At 37.9% G+C, this 14999-nt stretch overlaps 1 protein-coding gene across 1 annotated transcript in view; it reads right to left on the bottom strand.

The window, feature by feature from the left end:
• DMD (dystrophin) overlaps positions 1-14999 on the bottom strand; it is a 1215125-nt gene that overhangs the window by 308184 nt on the left and 891942 nt on the right. Inside the window, 1 exon segment of the mRNA XM_035901725.1 lies at positions 3922-4039. Coding sequence (XP_035757618.1) covers positions 3922-4039 — 118 coding nt within the window.

Below are 14999 nucleotides of genomic sequence, written 5' to 3'. Positions count from 1 at the left end.
TTTTGTAGAGGAAAATGTTATTGTACAGCATATGGTTCTGTTAAAATAGAATGGTTTATTGAGGGCATTAAAAGAGCAGAGAGGTATCTTGCTTTTCCCCCCAGCTTTTCCTCAAGGCTAAATGTAGCTATTATTCTTATGTATTCTTTAATGTATAAGTTGTAAACAAACTACGATTTACATAGAATAAACAGCGATTTGGATATAACATTATGTAAACATAACACAAGCTTTACTTTGTAGAGTCAAGTTCTTTTTACGTAGCATAACTCCTGCAATTTCGCGCAGATAATGAAGTAAGGGTGGGAAAAAAGGGTTCAAAGGAAATAATTCAATTGCATGAGCTTATCTTTAATATCTGTTTTTATTTCCTAAAGAAAGGCTAAACCTAGGCAATACTATGACAATTGTGTTGAAAAGTAATCTCATGATCATTGACTTTCTTGCAGTTGTTGATAGTTTCTTTAATAAACGTCTTTCGATTTGCTTGATTTTGTATAGTGTTTACCTTGTTTGTTTTTATAAATACTTTCAAAGGCAATAATGGCTTCTAAATATAGCTCAAAGTTAGACTTTAATGAGCATAGCACACATATTTCTGCATGCAGAATGATTTGAGAGTTACCAATGTTAGCACAGAAGCCAGAACCTCCAGGGCTTTAATTCCATGTGATGGCACACTGACCCATCCTGTGACCAAGAATGCAGCTATTTTGCACAGTAGCTGCAAGTCTCATTTAGTATTTATAATATACCTGTTCAGTGACATTGGCCAGATGACCATGCTGGGTTTTTTTACTAGCACCTTAGTAACAAAAGGTAATGAACATATTTATATTTATACAAATTAGCTCATCTTCTCAGCTTTTTACTTCTCAAAGTGTGAGATCCCATGCTTCAGCCCGGGAAGAGGTAGTGTGCTAGATCTAGTCGAGTCTCTCAGCTCCTACGTGAGAGACCAGCGCAGCACAGCCCTGCGCTCCCTTTCCATCGTGATGGGATACCATGCACGTGGCACCTGATAGTGGGACATTACAGAAGGCTGCCTGTGCGAGTGGTGCACAGCTGCTGCAGAGGAGCACGAATAGCTTACCGCTGATGCTTAGGTCATGAAACTGGATAGATTTGAATCAGTACTCATGACTGCTAAGATGTAACTATGGTAACCTATTTGTATTCATGAAGAGGGACAAAAGCGCAGGAAATGGGAAACGGTCTGCAGGTGAGGTAGTCAGGGCAGACTTGCAACAGGACTCTGGTGCAGGGTCCAGGTACAGTGGAGGGGATGCCCTCCAGGGCTGTGGGGAATGTGCAGGCCTTAGCAACTGAAGCAGGTTCCCCAGTCCAGGGTTCAGCTTGGGCTGCCAGCAAGATTCCCCGGGATGGACCTGGGGCAACACACTGGGTTCAGTAGGCTGGGCTCAGTATGTGCTGGACTGCAAGGCAAAACAACTGTGGTGGGTGGGAGCACTCTACAGGACAGCAGGCTGCCAAGGAGCTGTGTTAGAGAGGACCCCAGCTGTTCCCGGGATAAGGGGAGTCTTCCTATCTTCAGGACCAGCACAGCACTGTGAAGGGGTGGGAGGGGGGAACTGCCCCCACGGTAGCTGCAGCAAGAACAAGTGGATCCTGTCTATACAGGTATTTAGCGTGCCCAATTCAAACCAAACAGAGCAATCTCCATCTTCTTCATACAACACATGGGGAAAAAAACCTCATATAATTAAAAAAAATAAAAATTCCTATTGTTCTTTTAAAGTACTTTAGGTGACAGTATGCCACATTTGGCATATATTCAGAAAAACAAGTGTCACATTGTAAAGTCCCAGCTTTTCCCTCCTAGATATATCATGATCTCCTTAAGATTCAAAAGTAATAAATACCTCTTGAATAGTGTTTAATACTACCTACAATCATACAAATATAAACTAAGCAAGCATGAAAAAAACCTTCATGAATCTAGTTTGCTGCCTCAGGAGACTGGATCAAAAAATGGCCCTGATCATATTTTATCTCCCTCTGTTGCAGAAATGCAGACCCTGTGCATTTCTGACAATAAATATTTTGTTTTATTTAAAATTATTTCATTATCAACAATAGGATGATGTTAGAAGATGCTATACTTCAGCAAGATGTACTTGAAAGAACATAAAGGGACATGCATTGTAAGTTGCACTTTTGCAGTCAAAGACATTGACAGTTTTAGCATAGAAAATTAATTGCTAAATCACAGCAAAAATGAATCCTGTATACTTTAAGTTCAAAACCAACTAATCATTTGGGGAATTCTTAGAGATAAAAACTAAGAAATCACCATGTAAAATATATTCACCACACTGCTACCCACAGATGCAAGCTTTAATATAGTTCAGTTACCACATACTTGTTCGTGATTTACAGTCTGATAGCTTGCTTTCCTTAGTTTTGCTGTATGAGAAAGAGGCATTTAATCTCTTTTAGAAGGCAATTTCACTTCAAGTGAAGTGCAGTTTTCCAACAGAACAAAATCTAGACATGCATACAATTCACATGAGAGCATATAGGAATTATGCTTGCATTTCATGTAAAGTCTAAAATTCTTATCTTCAGAAGACTTGTCTCAGAAGTAAGAATTAAAACATACTAGAAAATACTGATGGGAGTACTACATATTCTGGCTTTGAATAAGTGCTGTGAAGTCAAGGTGTATGTACACACTTGATATAAATTCAACTCAGTATGTGATTGTAAAATGAATTCGCATGTCAAACATGAACAGGTACTTATGTAACATGTAAGCGCTATCTATTTCTTCTCAAACTTCAAATAAGACAAATGCAGCTTCTCTCTCTCTCAGTAATATGTTTCAAGGCCAGTCAGAGAATAGGAGTTAAACAATGTTATTTCACATAGGATATAGTCTAAACAGTACCTGCATCTGCTACTAACAACAATGCAGACCAAACATGCAATGTCATTTTGAGGTATTATGTAAAGTATTTGCCTGATGCAATAAAAAGAGAGAGATAATGTCTATGTGTATATATATACATACTTAATTATGGGGGTAGAGAAGTTTAGCTTTCACAGTCATCAGTTTCAGGGAGCAGTCCCTGGTCTCCAGGCCAAGATGTACAGAACAGTTTGCATCCACCTAAAGTGAACTAGCTGTGTCCACGTGCAAAGCATTTGGCCTGGGTCTTCTCTAAGTTCCACAGGGGACCTCTAGGACCGTAAGAAATCCAGGGGTTTTGTAGTTTTTAGTCCTGAGTACTCAAAATAATAACTGAAGATATATAACAATCCACCACAGAGGGCTGCTTTTATAGCATTACCTTGAGAGTGTGTTTCATCCTATAGTGAAGGGCATAGGGACATGCAAGCATCCAAGGGTGACAAGACTATGTCTTCTATAGACCTCTTCTAAAACTTAATCTACTAATTTTTCCACCTTAGACACAGCTAGTTGCTTAATTCTGGAAATGGAAACCAGAACTGGAGAACTAATACGTAGCATCATCGGACTTGTGCATCAGCTGAGGGGAGATGAAAGAAGAGGCTACATCTGTACTGCGGAGGATGGAATTGAAAGCTTCTTACAAGCCTACAGCTATACCCTGTGAATTATTTTTTCCTCCTTGTTTAAGAATAAATGTATTTCATTATCTATAGTGATTACGATCTGTATTTTCTGCAGTGTGCTTCCGCTATAAAGACAAGCAATATAGAATTAAGGTGAAAAATTTTGAATACATGATCACTGACTTTCACTTTCATTTCTTCTATATACAATTTGGAAAATCTGTGTGAGAACTGTCTCCTAACGGAACTCTCCTTCTCATGGCAAATGCATAAAATATCTGAAAAATGCTATGCTTATCAGGTATTACAACGTTTTCCGTATTTGCTGTAACATCATAAGATAGCAGAATCATCACTTACTGCGGTCAGTAATTATTGTTCTGGCCTCTTGATTGCTTGTCTTGTTTTTTAGATTCTGTGCTGCAGTTATTAGTTCATCCAGCTGGGGACGTCTTTGCTCCAGATCCTGTAGTATTGCCTAGTTACACACAAATACAAAAATAAAACAAAGAAAAAAACATGTAGAGTCATTGAGAAGACCATGTATAGGGACTTTTTTTTCTGCCAGATTCATTTTTAAAGCAGAAAGATTTTTTACTATTTCAAGTAATTTGAAGAATTTGGTCTAGACCTTCCAAATATTGTTGTTTATCTTAACATAAAAATACCAAGTATAACTTGTAATAATGATTTCAAAAGCACCTATAAAACTAGATATAAAATGGCAATCATTCTTCATTTTTAACCCATCAAATTACACAAGCTATTTTCCTCTATAAAGTTATATAAATATACTATTCTTCTATATTCATTTAGGTTTTACGGTGTATTTTTAAAAAGATACAGGGGTTTACATTCTTAGTTAATAATGTTTGTTTCTTAATATTTTAAGACTTCTTGATTACTATCTATTGGTTTAAAGCCAATGTAAGACTGCTAACGTTGCTGCTTCTGTCCTGACATCTTACCTAGCAGAAAAGTAATTAACATTCACAATAATTTGTATGTTAGTCAAACAGGTACATAAAGCCCAGGTGATCTGACTAGAAAGTAAGAAGTGGATCTAGAGTTTCTCATAGGGAAAAAGATGGGCTTCAGAACAATGACTCTGCAGCCTTTAGGAGGTAATAAAAACTAAAATACAAATAGCTTTAGATATAACAAAAATGAGAACTCAAGGAAAGTAAGGCATATAAGGTTTATGCATATATTAGTTTAACTTAATTTGAAGGATTAGGGAAAAGCAAACAAGGAATCAGATCAATGGTTTCCCAGATATGTATCCAAGTGTGTATTTAAAAGCCATTGACCAAATCGAGCAACTTCAATTCCCTATCATGTAGCTTCCAGAAAGGATGCTTGTTAGATTTTCCAGTCAGAAGTAGTAATAATTATCACCAAATTATGAACAAATTACTTTTTGCTGACCACAATTTTGAGTCACCAGAACAGAACAGTATGCTGGCAGATAGCTAGTAGGTACAGTATATCAGCTATCAAGCTGACAGCAAAGGTCAGTGGAGGATTTTCATTTTTCAGGCTTGAAAAATGTGGACAGGGGTTAGATAATCTGTTAGCATGCTCACCTGGCTGTTGACTAAGTGTCCTGAGTATTTTATCATCTTAAAAGTCTCCCCCCGCCCCTCAGTGCTTTTCACAGAATCACAGAATCACAAGGGTTGGAAGGGACGTCCAGAGATCATCTAGTCCAACCCTCCTGCTAAAGCAGGCTCACCCAGAGCATGTTACACAGGACTTCATCCAGGCAGGCTTTGAATATCTCCAGAGAAGGAGACTCCACAACCCCCCTGGGCAGCCTGTTCCAGTACTCTGTCACCCTCAAAGTAAAGAAGTTCTTCCTCATATTCAACTGGAACCTCTTATGTTTCAGTTTGTACCCATTGCCCCTTGTCCTGTTGCTGGACACCACTGAGAAGAGTCTGGCTCCATCCTCGTGACATCCACCCTTAAGATACTTGTATGTGTTGATGACATCCCCTCTCAGTCTTCTCTTCTTCAGGCTGAACAAGCCCAAATCTCTCAGCCTTTCCTCACAGGGGAGGTGCTCCAGTCCCTTTATCATCCTAGCTGCCCTCCTCTGGACTCTCTCTAGGAGTTCCTCATCTTTCTTGAAGCGGGGAGCCCAGAACTGGACACAGTACTCCAGGTGGGGTCTCACTAGGGCAGAGTAGAGGGGCAGGATAACCTCCCTCGACCTGCTGGCCACACTCCTCTTAATGCACCCCAGGATACCATTGGCCTTCTTGGCAACAAGGGCACCCTCCTGGCTCATCATACTCTATTTTAACAAGCTGTTATTCACTGAGTGTATTGGATGGAAAAGATACGCAGAGTCACAGTCAGACCTTAAATTTGTCCCTCAACCTGAGCTTACAGTTATGCAATTTCACCAAGTTGAAGGAGACAGGTAAAGGCCTAATAGCATTTTCTGTTTAATGAGATTAACAAAAGTGGATAAGAATATAACTTCTGACAACTCCAGCAAGTATCATCACAAGCAAGCTAAAAGCTCCACAGTTTCATTTTTGTTCAGTTAGAAAGTCTTTAGAAAAAAAATAATTTCCAAGATATACATCTAGCTACACCTTGTGAAATTCTTGCCTTTAACTTCTCTATCAGAAGTTCTTTTAAAATGTATTATAACTGGCTTTCTAAACTCATACCCAAAAGTTTGGATGGTATTTTTTCACTTGTATACTGATTGCATACAGAGACATGCAGTTAAAGCAGCAGCTTGCATTATTAAGCGAAGAACAAATTTCTCATTAGAAGTCTCTTAGTGAAAGCACTCAAGAAAAAGAAATAAAATCTACTGATGTAGTTACTACCTCTAGATATCTATGTGCCTTCAAAACTCAATTTTCTGGGAAGCCAAGTTAATGAATGACATGAATTTTCCAAGAGGAAAAGCAGTCCCGTTGCAGCCTAACATCTACATTACACATATTGCCAAAATGGACGGTGCAGAAGGAACATTAAAACGTGTACAACATGCTCAGATAATTGTGTGGCCTCCAAAGTAATATTTCCCTTTTTCTCTCCTTCCCCTGCCCAGAAACTCTTTAGAAGAGGAAAAGGAAATTAAGTGATTCTAAGCTCTTACTCCAACAGTGACTCTAAACTGTTCCCTAAAGTTTCATGAATATAATTTTTACATTTGATATAGTGAATAGGAGAATGATTCATCTGAACCAGCCTGAGTCTCCAGCCAGACATTAAATGCTATGTTTGTACCACAGAAGAAAGCCTCTACTCTATGAAATCTGGTAAGAAATAAAGCAATAGGTAAGGACTGCTCAGTATAGATTTGCTCAGTATCAAAATGAGAGAATGGAACTGACGTATGCCTAAGTGCTGTGCAGAATGGTTTAACCACAAGACCCAGTTGCAATTCCTGAACTGGACACTCAGGAAAACTAGCAATGCCTCTGTAAAGGGAGTCTTGCTAGCTCTGCTGTTTCCCTGGGGACACAATAATCTCAACCCTCTATGGATTGTGAGAACATCCTGCCCTCTGTCATTTAATGTGAATAAAATTACTTTCTGCCAGATGCATTGATGTGTATTTTTGAAAACCTTATGCTATGTACAGATCTGAAGATTCTTGGACCTGTCAAGAGACAATAATATATAATTATAAAACATGTGGTTTTCTTCTTAGTCTTAGAAAGGTAACCACTCAGGATAAGGAAAAAACAGCATTCTTTGAATTAATATATTCTTCAATTTAATATAAAGTGTCTGAGAACAGTAACCAATGTTCCATTTTGTTTGGTAAAACTGTATAAATTAAATTTGTTGTAAAATTGTTACAGCATTTATGGGTACAATTTTACCAATTAGTACAATCTTAAAGACTTAGTAAATATACATTACACATGGAGCCAACATTGCATGTACACATATAAACCCTGATGGAAACTTGGCTAAAACTAGATATGAAAACACATCACACCCGAGCCTTTCTGTGATCCTGTAGCATGAAAGCAAACAGCAACACTTAAGCTCCACTTAAAGTACTATCAAATTCAGAAAAAACATTCTGTGACTGGATAAACTAATCATACAGATTGATACTGTGGGTAACAAAAATACAAATAATTATGCTAGGAAGAGAATTGCTTTGATGAATACAAATTAAAAGACCACTAAATATGATTTTGGGAAAAAAATGAATAGAATATTAGCTGAAATTATCTAAAATAAACAAACAAGGAAAACCCCAAAGCCCAAACCAAAATTGGAAGCAATTAATGTATGGAGATACTTTTTAAAACTTTTACAAATTCAGACAAATATTTAATATTGTAAAATGGGATCCTCAACAGAAAACTAAGTGGAATCTATTAGAAGATGTTACAACAGACATGGGAATAAAAACTCATTAATAGTGGCACCCTGGTGGAGGCACAGCAGATGCACCAGACCAGATGTGTCTGATTCAGAATGTCAGCACACTGAAACAAATGTGCTATGTAAAAATGGGTCATACAGAAATAAAAGTATTATGAAAGGATTTTTAAAATAAATTAAAGAGAAATCTACCTAGTCCCCATCAGGTCACTAAAACCACAGGTACAAAGACTTAGGGAGTCAGCTACACTAAAAGGATTTATTTTTTTTTTTAATATACACATGTGTTCTTGTGCATATAATTTCCCTTTACTCTCATTTACCTGGTGCTCTCTAAATGTACAATAATGTTTTCTGCAAAACATTATAGACCACACTTTAATCAAGAAATCTGTGTTTAATGATAAATGTAATTCAACATGAGTAGGACAACAATGAAGAAGGACCATTGGCACCCATGGTTGTACAAATACATCTTTAAACCCCAAAAGAGCTTTTCTTTTTCTTCCCTATATCTATGAGTGCCAACATAATAATTCCTGGTGACAGCACAGTAATGGAAAGATGAGATTCAGTCATCAAACCTGCCTACAGTTTGTTAGAAAGTGATGCTATTCACTTTTAACAATCTTTCCACATTTGTGGACAGCAGCTGCTCAAAAGAAAAATCTAATTTTCAGGTTCCTAACTTTTATGATTTCTTTACACAAAATGGGGGTTGAGATATGGAACAAATTGTTTAAGTCAGCAACTGAAATAACTTGTATAAAAATTGCTAAAAAGTAAACTGAAAAACTGAAACAGGTGAAGTGTGACAAATTCTTGGTGGGACTGCAAGGTTTGGGACTGAGAATTAAAATATTCTCTAGCTTTATAATGTACAGCATGCTACAGCCTGCATGCTTGACACTCTAGCCATGTGTGTAGTAGCTGATATAAAAGATAGGATCTTTAAAATCTATCCAATCTTTTTTCCTTTTTTCCTGACTTTATAGGAAGCGTTATTAAACTGGAATCTTAATTTCACATGGTACCAAGTCTTAAACATTCAGCTAAACATTTACTAGTGCTGATTATGGGCTTTGCTATTTAATATCAGACGCAACTTTTCTCACACCAAAGCCAGGACTTTTCATCTCCCATTGCTGAACTTCAAACCTATAAATCAGAGTTACGGTTGCTGTTCTGCAACATTATATATGATTGTGCCCCAGTCTGTATGCTTCTTTAAAAAGGCTCTAGGTCTACTTCGTAATTGTTTTACGTTCTCAAGTTGAAAAATGTATCTGGAAGCAAAGAAGTTAAGATGCCATAAAAAATGAAAGTTTGTTGGGTAAAATAGGTCTTACATTTCCTTTTTAGCATTTACCTGAAGATTTCTCTGTAGTAGTAATGACTACCACACCAATGTCTTCACACTTGTTCTGTGTATTTACATGCTACCAGTCAAATATAGTTTATGATCCATTTTATACTTTTTTTTTTTACTAGGTAAGAAGACTAACAGTGATACAAAAATTATGTTTGGTCAGAGAAAACCTTCCATATTAAGAGCAAACTGGAAGCACCACTCTGTCATAAACAACCCATGGCCAAAGACTCAAAGTTCCCAACTGTTTGGGATGGTTTGTTTTGCCCACTCCCAACTTTATTTAATGAAATGAACCAGTGGACCACAAGAGCACAACGGAATGATTAATATGGGAATGTGAGAGAGAAGGAAGATATATTTTTTTTCTTATGAACCTATTCACTCCTCCAAACTCACCATTATATTCTTAGAAAAAGCATAATTCCATTGAACAGTTGAGGAAATGGTTTGCTCATCTAATGAAAAACTTTAGACTCTAAACGTTAAATTTAAACAAAAATTTAAGCAATTACTTCCTGAGCAAAATGTATAGCCATGACAACTTTTACTTAACTGAGTTTCTTAAGGCTGGTTGGTTCTCTAAATATAATGTGTTATATACACACCTAGAAAGACAGAAAGCTTTGGAAAAAAGCTTGCTGACAATTTCAGAAAATGCAGATATGCAACACCTACAAATCATCTGCATAATAAAATTGGCTTTGTTAAGTTATTCCTCCCAAACACAATTGGAATTTGTTTTCTTGTCACTAAGCAGGAAGGGAATATGAGAAAAAATGATCATTTACATATCTCTACATTTAAACATAAAATTATGAAATAATGGGAGCAATATAATGCAGTGGAGTTTTCTTTTTAAAACAAGTTTTGTTTTGGCTATTAGCTGTTTTGTGCCTTCCCTCCAAAGCATGTATAATTTTACTAAAATAAGAAGAGCTAGAGTTACTATTCAGCAGTGTTGCTAGCTGATTGGCATCTGTCAGTGAAATCAAAACGTTAACAGACTGGGCATCATTATTTGATTTTTCTCAAGTAATTTATGCATCTTAAGTTTTCATAAGCATGTATTTTTATGCCCACTTAGGGCCCACTCAAGAACTGCCTAAGTAGCTCTCACCACTGTATCAGTGAATATATTGACTCCATAAGTGGTGCTGTGGGAAAGCCACCAGTGGCAGCTCATCAGGAATCTCACTAGATACATGAAAAAACATCGTAGAACTTTCTGTATGCTTTTTGTGACAATCACTAAAGAAATTATGTTGGTGGCATTGTAAATGTCTGAGGACTGTTCCTTTACAACTTAGGAATTCTGATTCATACTAGGAAGTTATGACAGCGAAAAATGCGACATGCTATTGATATACAATAACCAAACCAAGCAGAATAGGGAGTACTTAATTTGAATCTCCATGCTGTGACCAACGATGTAAAGTGATGGTGATGGCTGGAGGTGGGACAATTCTCACCCTCTCTCTTCCTCACCTGCTCCCCGTTTGTCCATAGAAAAGGACTTTGGGAATAGGTATTGCAAGGTCTCTAAGTAAAGGTGACTGAACTGTAGAAGAGAAAAAAAGCTTAAAAATCTGAGTTGACATGAAAATCAACCATACTGCTCCAGAACTGCAAGAGCAAGATACTCTTCTACTCATCCACAAATGGGGTCGTCAACAAGGAAAAGTACATACAGCATGGATCAGAGTTACAAGTAAGGTACAAGAATGAGACTTTCTGAGAGGCTAAAAGTCAGCCAAGGCCCACTGAGATGTATTTTACCATCCTCATAGACCACCAAATTGGGTACCAACACTAGGAAAAAGATGGCATACACACAGGCTGCAAGACAAAAATAATATGATTTGAAGCAGGTACAGGAAGGCAGGATGTGCCCCAGACTTAGAAATAAAAAGGTGGAAGCAAGCAAAAGTTCAGCCTGCAGCTAAAAATATTTTCAGACTGGAAACATAAGCTGCAGAGATGTAAGGATGCAATGCACTAGATCGCTTTTAGAGGGATCTCCACAAGGTGATACACTTAGGGGACAAGGGATATTTTCTACCTGGACTTTGCTAAAGTCTTCGATACTGCTTCCCACATCATTCTGCTTGAGAATCTGGTGTCCCATGGCTTAGACAGGTGTACTCTTCCCTGGGTAAAAAACTGGCTGGATGACCAAGCCCAGGGAGTTGTGGTGAATAAAGTTCAATCCAGCTGGCGGCTGGTCACAAGTGGTGTTCCCCAAGGCTCAGTTCTGTGGCCAGTCTTAATATCTTTATCAATGACCTGAATGAGGGGGTTAAGTGCAACCTCAGTAAGTCTGCAAATGACACCAAATCGGGCAGGAGTGTTGATCTGCTCAAGGGGAGGAGGGCTCTACAGAGGGACCTGGACAGGCTGGATTGAGGGACCAAGGCCAATTGTATGAGGTTTAACAAGGCCATGTGCTGGGTCCTGCACTTGGGTCACAACAACCCCATGCAACACTACAGGCTTGGGGGAAGAGTGGCTGGAAAGCTGCCTGGTGGACAAGGACCTGGGGGTACTGGTTGACAGCCAGCTGAATATGAGCCAGCAGTGTGCCCAGGTGGCCAAGAAGGCTAACAGCAGTTTGTATCAGGAAACGTGTGGCCAGCAGGAGTAGGGAGGGAAGTGATCATGCCCCTGTACTTGGCACTGGTGAGGCCACACCTCGAATACTGTGTTCAGTTTTGGGCCCCCCACAACAAGAAGGACATTGAGGCACTGGAGCGTGTCCAGAGAAGGACAATGAAGCTGGTGAGAGGTCTAGAGCACAAGTCTTATGAGGAGCGGCTGAGGGAACTGGGGTTGTTCAGCCTGGAGGAGGCTGAGGGGAGACCTTATCACCCTCTACAACTGCTTGAAAGGAGGTTGTAGCGAGGTGGGGGTCAGTCTCTTCTCCCAAGTAACAAGTGATATGATGAGAGGAAATACCCTTGAATTTCACCAGGGGAAGTTTCAATTTGATATTAGGAAAAATTTCTTCAGGGTTATCAAGCACTGGAAGGGGCTGCCCAGGGAAGTGGCTGAGTCACCATCCCTGGAGGTATTTAAAAGACAGGTAGGCAAGGTGCTTAAGAAACATGGTTTAGTGGTGGACAGGTACGGTTAGACTCAATGATCTTAAAGGTCTTTTCCAACCAAATGATTCTACAATTCTATGATTCTATGACTTAATGCATGTTAGAGGCAGATGTGAAGTTAAATAAGACTAAATCTGGATATTTGATATGAACTAATAATGATGTAGACATTTCACACTCATTTAAAATATTCATACCATCCATTACTTGTTGTCAACAATAAAAAAAGAGAAAAAAAACTGTCACAAGGAGATCAGTTTATACCAACCCAAGATGAAGAAAGTGACCAAGTGAGCTTGATGAGGCAAGAGAAGCGTTACCTTGCTAAATTTGGTCTTCTTGAACCCACTGCTTTTCAGAAGAAAAATAATATATAAAGAAAGGAAAAGATTTCAAAAATCTTTGCAAAATTTGTCTGTGTGTTTAGTGGCATTTGCAATGGCATGCTTTTGCTGATCTAACCCGTGACTCAGTACCTCCCCTTTATGCTAGTATCCCAGAAAAGATGTGTTTAAAATACAGAAAGTATGCAAGTTATCCACATGGTTCGAGGAACATGCAAAAGACTGCAAGAATGCTGTACTAAAAACAGCATCCAAAAAATGAATTTAACTTGTTCTTAACAGTTACTATGGCACCTTACACTACAATACACAGAGTGAGGCAGGACTGTAACAGAAGTAGTTGAATTTCCAACTTTTCTTGGATAACAAAAATCCAGAGTCTTCAAGAATGCTAAGTAGTTTGGGAAGTTTAGCTACTATGTGCTGAATAATATCCCCAGATAAGATTTTTTTTTTGACAGACTGTTTCATTTTTACGATAACGCATAGTAATATGTTCAAAATTGATGAACACTGGCAACTATCTCAGACACTATCTATGGGAAAACAAGGACTGAACAGAGGGACACTACGTAGGAAGCATACTGTCTATGCTATTTTGCACATATTGTGCATATCCAGGAAGAGGGCCAAACCATCAGCAGTTTAATCATTCTAACTGAGATGTCTTGATGGACCGCACTGGAGTCCATCCAGCAGACAGGATGGAAAGAAGATGGGGAGAATACTAGGAAAATATTAGAGCTTAACATGGTTTGTGAATTAATCATTCTCAGATAAAAGGAATTAACATTATTATAGCCATTGCCAGAAAAAAGGAATAAAGCTAAAGATATGTCTGTAACAAGTGGAACAACATTTAAAGATTTGGGTGTTTGGCTGTAATGAGATCCATTCAACTAGAAGAACATGGTGATAAATCACTTGTAAGAACTCAAGACTCAAACAGGATTACAGCTCTAAGAGTAAATCTGAGTTTACGTGAGCTGTGTATGAAATTACAGCCTTTTGTCCCCACACAATGTGGCTGTTCAATACTACTTTTGTTTGCAATAAAAGTATGAGCATCTAAACAAGCAGGCAAAACTATTCCAGGATATCTTATGTCCTTCCAGGCAATCACACTAAATAACTTAATGGATAGGAACCAGTGTGAGGAGCTACACAGCTTCTCCAGTTTCTATAATAGTCAGCAGAACCAAAGTCTCTCAACATAAAGCTACCATTTGTGGAATGTGAATTTGCAAATTCTACTGTTTTATTTCTCCTGTATAACTAATTGTTTTCAGATTTCACTGCACTTACAAACGCGTATTACCAAGAAAACTGAGGACAGCTGTTCTGTTTCTCAAAGCTGCAGCTTTAGTTTTTTCTTTACTGTTTTTTTGGATGGTGGTAGCGAACTCCTTTTATCTGAGACTGATCCAGAGAAAAATATACTTGTCAATGCACTTCAAAAGCAAAGTTATAGGTTCTTTACCTTGTCGCATTTTTAAACAGAAGATATGTTTGCCTTGCATAAACCAGTATTGAGTAGACATAATAATATATTATGAATATAAGAAAAATAAGCAGGTATTTTTAGCTATCTTTTTTTTTTTTTAATTTAAGAAAATAACCAACATATTTTCATTGGGAAAGGGAACCTAACAGCTTGACTAAAGATGCTCCCCAAATTATCCAATTTTATAGGGAAAAGATTAGCCTGAATCAATTTTATGCTCTAAAAAAATCCCACAGAATGATTTCCTCAGTTTCTGCTAGAGCTTCTGGAAATCTTTGATTACTTTTACTGGAAGTTTTCTCTAGTAATAGCAAGTGAATAACAATTAAGAAGAATAAAATGGATTGGCACAGCATCATTTGCCAGATAAGGTTTTGGTTTGTACCTTACGACACTAGACAGTTTTCTCAAGAATAAGGTACAAAGAAGAAAGAGAATTTAATCTGATTTGTTTGGGTTTGAAGAGAAAACAAAAGCTGTTACATCAGTTGTTTCCTACAGAGACTTTAATATTATTTAGCTCTGTGTGTGTGTGTGTGTAGGGGGCAGGTCAGAAGGTGTTTCTTATTTACCATAAGAAATGTTGGAATAACTTTGGAATAACTTGAGTCCAAATTTAGTAACTTGGATCCTGATCTTTATTCACATCTCATTGTCATTCTGAAAGATGAGAACCACACAAAGTTACAAGCCTAGTTTTGGTACCTAAACCTTTCTGGTATATTCAGAAAGGTTTACTTCTA

Source organism: Egretta garzetta, unplaced genomic scaffold, assembly GCF_000687185.1.
Source record: "Egretta garzetta isolate BGI_Z169 unplaced genomic scaffold, ASM68718v1 scaffold70, whole genome shotgun sequence".
NCBI classification, from domain to species: domain Eukaryota; kingdom Metazoa; phylum Chordata; class Aves; order Pelecaniformes; family Ardeidae; genus Egretta; species Egretta garzetta.
Note: the sequence above shows the minus strand (reverse complement) of the source record. Positions and strands in the feature narration are given on the sequence as shown.